The sequence below is a fragment of the Dama dama genome, chromosome 4, assembly GCF_033118175.1.
Source record: "Dama dama isolate Ldn47 chromosome 4, ASM3311817v1, whole genome shotgun sequence".
NCBI lineage: Eukaryota > Metazoa > Chordata > Mammalia > Artiodactyla > Cervidae > Dama > Dama dama.
In genome coordinates this window covers 41,619,675-41,629,148 of record NC_083684.1, presented here as the reverse complement: position 1 = coordinate 41,629,148, position 9,474 = coordinate 41,619,675, and the positions used below count along the sequence as shown (strand labels likewise).

The 9,474-nt window shown below is 40.0% G+C and overlaps 2 protein-coding genes across 5 annotated transcripts in view; one reads left to right on the top strand and one right to left on the bottom strand.

Moving 5' to 3' along the window:
- NIP7 (nucleolar pre-rRNA processing protein NIP7) overlaps positions 1-9,474 on the bottom strand; it is a 31,683-nt gene that overhangs the window by 21,009 nt on the left and 1,200 nt on the right. The window contains exons 4-5 of one of the 4 annotated variants that reach the window (XR_009692377.1): positions 9,190-9,330; positions 432-639 (exon numbers count right to left, since the gene is read on the bottom strand). Coding sequence is in view for 3 of the 4 variants with exons in the window: in XM_061138838.1 (XP_060994821.1) it covers positions 8,865-8,984; positions 9,190-9,330 (261 nt within the window). In the remaining variant the exon portion in view is untranslated. Of the gene's footprint in view, positions 1-173; positions 640-7,273; positions 8,985-9,189; positions 9,331-9,474 lie in introns of those variants that run through there. The other 3 variants (XM_061138839.1, XM_061138838.1, XM_061138837.1) reach the window with 3 other exon arrangements.
- On the top strand, positions 1,049-7,254 carry TMED6 (transmembrane p24 trafficking protein 6). Its single transcript, XM_061138836.1, has 4 exons — positions 1,049-2,118; positions 3,332-3,458; positions 4,967-5,115; positions 7,021-7,254. The coding sequence occupies exons 1-4, from the start codon at positions 1,906-1,908 to the stop codon at positions 7,252-7,254; spliced, it is 723 nt and encodes a 240-aa protein (XP_060994819.1). The 5' UTR covers positions 1,049-1,905.

Below are 9,474 nucleotides of genomic sequence, written 5' to 3'. Positions count from 1 at the left end.
ATTCATCCTGCAGTTAAGATTTGTAAACTTTGTACAGCTTTATTACCTACTAACTACGTGTTCAGGGGTTTGGTACTGCTGTTCTTCTAAGTTCACCCCAGATTAAACTAGTGAGAAGGTGAGAACTTGATCTCCACTTGATGTGGTGGTAGCTAGTCATGGTCTCCCTCCAGGCCAAGCTTTAGGATCCCGTAGCTTCTTTATTTTCAACTCACATTGTTAGATGGCACACTCTAAGTAAAAGAGTGACACTGGGATATACTTAAGGAAGCAAAATATTCCAGTAAGTGTTTCTCCAATTTGAGAAATGCATAGATCCACTAGCCCCTCCCCTTTTTTAATATAACTTCAGAGTTATTTTTTACTATAATGTTATGGAATGTGTACGGAAAAACCTCTGCCTATAGTTTCTATGGAACTAGACAACTTACCACGAACTGATGGCTGTCTTGGTGAATGTCACTGCTTACCACATACTGGTGAGCAGTGTCAGGACTGGGGCAGTGGTGGGACTCCAGTGGAGGTGCCGGTGTCACTGTGTCACTGGGAAATGATCCCACTGTCTCCGACCTTCACCTTAGCGACACTGCAGCCACTGTGCCTCCAGACTGCTGTGATGTCATCTAGCCTTTGCTGGAACTGAACATAATTATGAAGTACATTGTTCATAACAGCACATACTTGGTGACTGTTAAAAGTATTACCACTTGGAGTCATTGTGATGCATTCTGAGGCAATACTTGGTTAGAAGGTACTCATGCTTAAGATGATGGCTGAGATGAAAACATGTACACTCTGTCAGAACTCAAAGACTGGCAGACATACTGTCCTGAGGGGTAAGAGTGTGAGGCCCACTCAGGGCCCCAGCTGTGCCTATAGATGGTGAGTTAGACACTGGACTCGATGTCCATTTCATTTCTAATGTAGTAGATAATGGTACTTCCCTTGTAGGCTGATGTGAGAATAAGATGCAGGTAAATCTCTCCTCCATGAAGACAATGGGTGTTCAATAAGTCTTCTTCCCCCTGTGGGTGCTAAACAAGCCACAGATAAAAGAAGACATATCAAGTGTTTGAACAACATAACAGTCTTTCAGTGGGTTTTGGATAGCTTTAGGTGACTGTTATCATTTAGGTGGATGGTAGCAGAATGAGGAGGGCTATCTGTGGAGGAGTTTAACCACTGTCTCTTGCTCACTCTTCATCCATTTAAATGTTTCTACACACTTCCATGCTGTGCTTTGCTCTCCTATGCTGTAGCACTGGGCAGAAAGAAGTCCAATGAAACAGGTTTTGCCCCTTGTATCTTACAAGAGCAATAGGTATCATCTAGCAATTTGATTGGAGAAGGAAATGGCAACCCATTCCAGTATTCTTGCCTGGAGAATCCCAGGGACAGAGGAGCCTGGTGGGCTGCTGTCTATGGGGTCACACAGTCGGACATGACTGAAGTGACTTAGCAGCAGCAGCAATTTGATATGAATGAAAAAAAATCTCCCAGTGACTGTGCACTAAGTCCATACATTCAGATAGTTGGAAATAAACCTGCTCAATGTTTATTTCCAACAGGTAAAAACTGAAAAATGACAGCCCAAAGGAAGGGTGGAAATCACTCTTCTGAAGTAATAGATTCTATGTAGAAACCTGTTAAATAGATTTGGTAAGCCACTGAGTTTCTGAAGTTAAAGCAAAAATTCTTCCTGTGAGCCAAACGTGGGGTCTCATGCCAATTCTATTCTGGAATATCTTATGTGTGGCCCTGAGACTGGCCTAAGTGTTACTTGTGGAGTTAATCATTACCCCAGCAGTTGTCTAAATTGCTTGATTCCGTGCTTGGTTTGACAGCACATATACTGAATTGCTTGATTCCACTGGGCTGCACACACAGGAGTCTCCAGAGAGCAGCATGTTCCCTTTGCTCTTTGGGGCTGGACTGGTGGTTCTGAACCTAGTGAGCTCTGCTAGGAGCCAGAAGACAGAACCCCTTAGTAGCAATGGGGACCAGCCCCTCTTCCGTGGAGCAGATCGACACGACTTTGCCATTGTGATCCCTCCAGGAAGTACAGAATGCTTCTGGCAATTTGCCCACCAGACTGGCTACTTCTATTTCAGTTATGAGGTGGGTACGTGGTAATACTGGGGACTTGTTTTTCTTGTTTGTTCATTTCCTTTTATAAAAGGGGTCAGGTTTTAAATAAACACAGGGTTCTAGTTGTCTTTATTATGCTGTGACTCCCCACCTGTTAATGAAATGGGTCTGCAGTTAAATGGAAACTCTTGATAGACGAATAATCACTAAAACATATGGCTTGGCTTCTCAAATTGGGGGCTGTGGCAGTGTGCTCAAAATCATGGGACAAACTGGGTGCCTCTTCCTGGAGAGGTGATCATCACATTTACTTGAATTTGATGAGAGGGGAAATAAAGAGTCCATTTTTTAAATATAATAATAATATGGATATGGTACCAAGCTGAATGAAAAAAATCACATGGACTTTGGAGATAGACCCAGAGATTTCAAAGACGCTTCAGTTTTTATGAAGTTGGGGGAACAATATTACTGTCTTGCCTTTAGGGGTAATTCCAGCAAATTGAAGAATCACTGACTCAAGGTTTCTCTATGTAGTCAGTCCTGTTGCTTAAATACTTTAAGCCAAGTACTTTAATCCATGCTGTGCCCAAGGATGGTCTGCTCAACCGCAACTTAGAAGCTGTTCATTTCCTTTGTTCTTTATCTTGGAAACCTATTAACTTTCTAAATTTTGTCTACATATTAAAAAACTATATTGATCTTATTCCAACGTAACTTAAAATTCATTTTATACTAACTTATCAGAGGTTTTCCTTATCTCTCAATTGGTAATGGAATAGTAGCTACCACACAGCTCACAGCCTGGGCTTACCAAAGACCCAGCTTGGAGACAAGTACCTATTGAATGCCTTACTTGCTGTCAAGTATCAAATAAGCCCAAGTCTGGTATACCACTGGGGAGGTCAAAACCAAGTGAGTTCAGCCAAGAACTACATGGCCAGATTCAAGGTCTGAGACGTGTTTTCTCACCAGGGGTGCTATTGGCATTTTGGACAATTCTCAGTCTTACTTACTGTTTCTAACATGGCAGGATGTTCAGCATTGCTGCCTCCCTGCCCTCCCCTACTCGCACACATCATCATTGCGAAACCTCGACCCAAATGCAAGGTGGGGGTTGGGCAGTACCATCCCTGACTCAGAACCACTGTGCTGATGGTCACTGGACGTCAAATCTTACCATTCAGTTAGCTTCCTGATGATGTAGCAAGCGCTTTTCTCCCTCTTTAATGTGTCTCGGCAGGTTCAGCGGACACTAGGAATGTCACATGACCGGCATGTTGCTGCCACTGCACATACCCCACAGGGTTTCCTTATACAGACCTCTAAGAATATTCGGGGCCAGATTAACTTCTCTACCCACGAGACAGGTCTGTTTTCATTCTCACAGCTATTGTAATAATCATGTATTTCTTTGAAATTGGGAAAATAATGAGGAAATATTGAAATTAGTAAGTACTGAGATGCAAAAGCCCTGACTTTTCCACATATGGATGGTGAAACCGTAGGGGAAAAAAATTAACCTTGAACACCAGAAACCAGATTTCCTGTAGACTGCCAGTGGCCAAGGACATTAATCAGATGTCCTTGATTAGGCTCCAGAAGCTTGATTTTATCTCTTCATCTCCAGCGAACCAGATTATGGGAAAGTGATCAAAACAGGCAGACCCATTTATGATACAGAATTACAATTAATAAATTTATTATGGGATAGTACTCCAGTCATCAGAACAACTTGAGCCAGTTACCAAAAAGCAGACTCAGAATATAAGGAAACGCACGGCCATGACAAATATCCACATTCTACAGCAAAGCACTTCTTCAGTCACCAGAAATTTCCCACAGCCAGATCGAGCCTGTCCTCACTCCAGACAGCACTAGTCAGTTTGAACTGTTCTCTGTACCAGCCAGGTGCACAAAACAAGACAGTATTTCTCAACAGGTACATAAGACAATCCTTCAGTTCATAGCACAGGATATCAACATTATTATTTAACATCTTTGGCCCCGATATGCCAGTAGCACCTTCCAGTCACTTAGACAATCAAATACACTGACACATCTTTCGAACCCTGCTTCTCCCCACTGCTCCCCCACCACCACGTGCAGGAGGTGACCCCAGTTGAGAATAAGCATCAGTACATACCCCAAACCAGCAGCCCCCATACAGACCACCTTGCAGGAAGTCACTCCTGGATAGTTTCTTTCATTCACACAGCATCCATCTCTCCTACTTTCAAGATCAAGATGATATCCCAGCTCTAATGGTGTACAAGCAGGCAAACAATATGCTCTTAATATGCCTGTGGTTAGAAATTGCTTAGAAGATGTGAGAATTAGAGGTTGAAAAAGATGAAAACAAAACAAAACAAAAAAAAGATGAAAACGTTTTCCATCCAATACAGAGCTCAAGTTACTAAAATCTGGCAAAACAACATTATGGTATTTAGTAAAATACATGTCAAGGTCAGGATCTTCCACATCAAAATCTGAATCTTTGCAGTTTTGTCTATAGGAGAAGGCAATGGCAACCCACTCCAGTACTCTTGCCTAGAAAATCCCATGGACGGAGGAGTCTGGTAGGCTGCAGTCCTTGGGTTCACAAAGAGTCGGACACGACTGAGCGACTTCACTCTCACTTTTCACTTTCATGCACTGGAGAAGGAAATGGCAACCACTAGTGTTCTTGCCTGGAGAATCCCAGGGACGGCAGAGTCTGGTGGGCTGCTGTCTATGGGGTCGCACAGAGTTGGACACAACTGAAGTGACTTAGCAGCAGCAGCACACTTAACTTTGGAGAACAGTTATCTCCAGGGAAATTTAGAGGATGGGAGGGTAGGAGATCAAGAACTTGGTAATGATCTCAGAATTTGTACAGGTTTTTATCAGCTTTGTCTAGCAAACCAGCAAAACCGCTTTGGTTCCGTGCAAGTATACCTCAATTTTGGAGTCTTCTATGAGGGGACTGAGATGGACCACAAGGAGAATGAAAGAAAACAACTGAATGATACTCTGGATGCAATTGAGGTAATTGTTCTGTGGGAGAGAAACATCCATGGAAATTAAGTTTAAATTTGGAGGAAAGATTAGAATTAGTAGGAATAATATCATACTAGTGAAAGCTCGTTTCAGTAGAAACCAAGCAGGCAAAAAGATCTGAAGCCTTTAATTAATTTTGTGACTTGGAGCTCTTGAAATTCCTCACTTGTTTTCTACCAGGCATCAGCAAATAATGGCTCACAGGCCAAATCTGGCTCACAGCCTTTTAATTTAAATATAACACACCACTTTTAGTGTACAGTTTAGTGGTTTACAAGGTCTTGCAACCATTACCAGCATCTAATTCCAGAAGTTTCATCACTCCAAAAATAAACTGCATGCCTGTTATTCACTCTCTGTTCCCCATGCCCCCCCAGTCCTGGGTAATCCCTCACTAATCTACTTTCTGTTTCTATAGATTTGCCTGTTCTGTACATTTCACATGAGCAGACTCATACAATGTGGCCTTTTGTGTTTGGCTTCTTTCACTGAGCATGTTTTCAAGGCTCAGCCACATTGTAGCATGTGTTAGTACTTCATTCCTTTTTCTGGATGAATAATATTCTATTGTAAATATGCATCCTATTTTGTTTCTTATCAGCTGGTAGACATCTGGGTTATTTCCACTTCTTGGCTATCATAAATAATGATGCTGTGAGCACCTGCATATAGATTTTTGTGTGAACATACTTCTATTTCTGTACACACAAAAGTGGATACTCTGCTAGTATATATAACTTTTTAACTTCAATGAGGTACTGCTCTTTTCCACTGTGGGTAACACATTTTACATACCACCAACAGTGTTTGTTGAGAGCTGCAATTTCTCTATATTCTTGCCAATGTGTTATTGTCTTTGTTATAGCAATCCTAGTGGGTCTAAGTGTTATCTTGTGGTTTTTGAGTTGTGTCTCCAATGACTAATGACACTGAACATTTTCCCATGTTTTTTTGCCTTTTGTATATCTACTTCAGAGAAATGTCTACTCAAATCCTTTGCCTATCTTAAAATCTAGTTTTTTTTAATGGTGGAGTTCTAAGAGTCCTTTATATATTCTAGATAATAGTCCTTTATCAGATACATGGTTTGCAAATATTGAGTTGGCCAAAAAAGCTTGTTCAGGATTTTCTAGCCTATCTTCCAGAAAAACTTTTCAGCTAATACAGTATTTTATCCCACTGTTTGGGATCTCTCTCCACTTTCCTGACAGTCTCCTTGATGCACAAAAGCCCAGTTTTTGTAAGTGAAGTTTTACTGGAACAAAACAATGCTCATTTGACAATTACAGTTGGTCCCCCTCTATATCTGCAGGTGGAGAATCTGAAGATATGGAGGGCCGATAACGGGACCAGAGCATCCTCTGCAGGTCCTGGGACCAATCTCCCCGCAGATACTGGGGAACAGCTCACTGGACATATGTCCGTGGCTGATTTTGTGCCTCAGGTGGCAGAGTTTAGTAACTGCAACAGAGACTGTATGGCTTGCAAAGCCTAGAATATTTACTGTCCGGCCCTTCAGTAAAAATTTGCAGGCTCTTATCTTTTACCATATACAAAGAACAGAAGACACTGCCCAGAATGGCAATGATGTGCTGAGTATATGTCTACATCTAGACATACACTGGAACAGCTTTCTGGTTTCAGCACTGAAATTTTTCATTGTAAACATTTTTAAAAACTGAAGTCCAGGTAATTTTTTCATATACAACAAAACTAGCCATTTACCAACAACTCCAATAGCCCATTTTTTTTTTTGTTCTGCACCCTCAATAGCCAACTTTTACACATCATAAAATCATGTGACTATAGGAGGTTAGTGCTGGTGGGTACCCAGGTGAGGCTAGATGAGAGGCAGAGAGGAACCTTTTCTGTATTTCCTTTTCTGTCCCGCAGGAGAGCACACGAAAGGTGCATTACAATATCTTTCACATGTGGCGACACTACAACTTTGCTCGCATGAGAAAAACAGCTGACTTTTTCCTTCTCCAATCAAACTATAACTATGTGAATTGGTGGTCAACAGCCCAGAGCCTTGTCATTGTTCTTTCTGGGATCCTGCAGTTGTATTTCTTGAAGCGTCTCTTCAATATCCCAATGACGACAGAAACACAAAAGCCAAGATGCTAAGCTCAAATGACTACAGTGCCCTAGCTCTTTCCTTCTGGGACACAAGCTTTGTCAAATCTTTATAAAGTTGTTGGGAAAAAAATCAATTTTAGAAAGTTGTACTCCATGGCTCTCATCTACACAGGCAAAACAGCAATAAAATAATAAAGTGTATAAGTTCTGACACTGATTATTTCTAAAGTATGCACTAAATGATACCATAAAAATACTGCCCATCATATTGCAACCTCTTAACCTTTACTATATCTATTTAGAAATTAACAGAGAACCTTGGAAGGGAGAAGAGTTGAAACAAATGGGACAAAAATATATAAACTGGGTTTTATATGTTGCATACTGAAACAGGAGTTGTAGAGTGCTTTGCTATAATTGAAAAATGCTTTCTTTTTAGAGATGTCATCTTCAGAATTTAAATCAGTATATACACTAAAGAAACAACAATACTGGAAGTTAAATTTTTTCTATGATATGCTTTTTTGCTAAAAAGTACTTTAACAATTCTAAAAGTAATTTTGGAAGGCACGGGGGAGGATGGAAGAGCTGAATTATTATTGCAGGGTCTCTGATTAGTGCTTTTTGTCCAATCCAGTGAATTAAAGACTTATAAGAATATATATATAAATGAGTCACTCTGCTGTACACCTGAACTAACACAATATTGTACATCAACTATACGTCAAGAAAAAAAAATTTAATTAAAAAAACCAAAAGATTTATAATAGAAATCAAGGTGATAAAAATAACATTCAGCCTGGGATCATACCATTCAAGAAAAAGATCAAGAAAACCACTTGTTAAAGCCAAGGTAATATAATCAAACTATATTCATAATATCCTATTCTTAGTAACAGAAATACTCAGTATAAGTGTTACAAAAACAAGTCTTAGCATGTATTCAACACCATCATTTGCCAAGCGCTGTGTTAGGTGCTTTACAATCATGATTCTGAATTCTAAAAACTATTCTTAGGAAGATGGCTAAGGTATTTTGAAAGAAGAAGGAAATGAAGCTTATTGAAGTTTAATGACTCATCTAAGGCCATATAGCTAGTAAATGTGAGAAACGGTGTTTGAATCAAGAGTTTTTTCTTCCACACCACACAGCACCTATCATATAGAAAAGCCACAGAATAAACTGCCCTTACTATTTTATCTATATTTCATTTGTAAAATGCCAAACCTGACCTACTTCTGATATGGCAATATCTATTTTTCATAATATTAATAAATATTTAATAAAATTCATTATGTTCTTACCACGTGTTTGGAAAACAGTGTTATCATAGATAACAATAACAAGCTATTCTTGTCCTCAGTTCCAACAATTTAGAACCTGTTACTCAAAACAAGAAGCCCTCTGATTCAAATATAAAACACAGTAATCTATTCAGTCACAATCACAAAGATCTGAAACCTCATTTTTGAGTCATTTCTGCACAGTAAGAATCCAGCCTGTATTTGTCCATGATAAGAGAGAATTATTAAACTAAGAAGTCCCTGAAGAGGTCACAGTGTTGACAAAAATTCAACATGACGGTGGCGCCTACAGAGACACAGGAAACAAAACTAGGCCCTTCCACACAGCCACAAGTCCTTGCGACGATTTTGCTTTAAGTCAATGTCTCTTCGTGCCGCACATATTCCCCAATGTCTGCTTGATGAAATACCACAATCGCCATGGGGTCTACTTTCCTGCAGTCTTGTGTGGACTTTGCTGCCACCCCAAAACCCTGGGATTCAAAAGAAGAGACACTGATTCACTCAAGTCATTCAATAAATACGCACTGAGGTCTGGAAACAACAAAGATGAAAAAATACAGTTCTTTGAAAAATTCAAAAGGTGCCAAGAATTTAGCCTCTCAAGAGCAGACTGAAAACACATCCTTCTTGAAAGAAAAGATACTTGATTTTTTAACAGCCACCATCTCTACTCACCAGAGGGACATCTGCCATGGAGTAGACCACGACTCCCTGGTACTGAGAAGTGTTTTCAGTGATTCGCCCAAGTCCAGATTTCAGCACATGGTTCCCATACAGGAAGGACTGCTCTGCTCCAGGTTTTATCCACACTTTATACTAGAAGAAAAAGAATTAAACCCAAAAGACATAAAAATGCTAACAGTTACACCCTTGTAGATTAGCTAACTACTACGTCTGTAGTTAATTTCTTTTTTTCTTATGAACTAAGCTTTTTTACTTTTATACTGAATTATGTGCGTG

Bases quoted from the DNA above. Each gene is read 5' to 3' on its own strand.
- TMED6 (XM_061138836.1), top strand. From the start codon at position 1,906: ATGTTCCCTTTGCTCTTTGGGGCTGGACTGGTGGTTCTGAACCTAGTG. The intron at 2,119-3,331 runs GTGGGTACGTGG...GTGTCTCGGCAG, and splicing joins ACTTCTATTTCAGTTATGAG to GTTCAGCGGACACTAGGAAT. The intron at 5,116-7,020 runs GTAATTGTTCTG...TCTGTCCCGCAG, and splicing joins ATACTCTGGATGCAATTGAG to GAGAGCACACGAAAGGTGCA.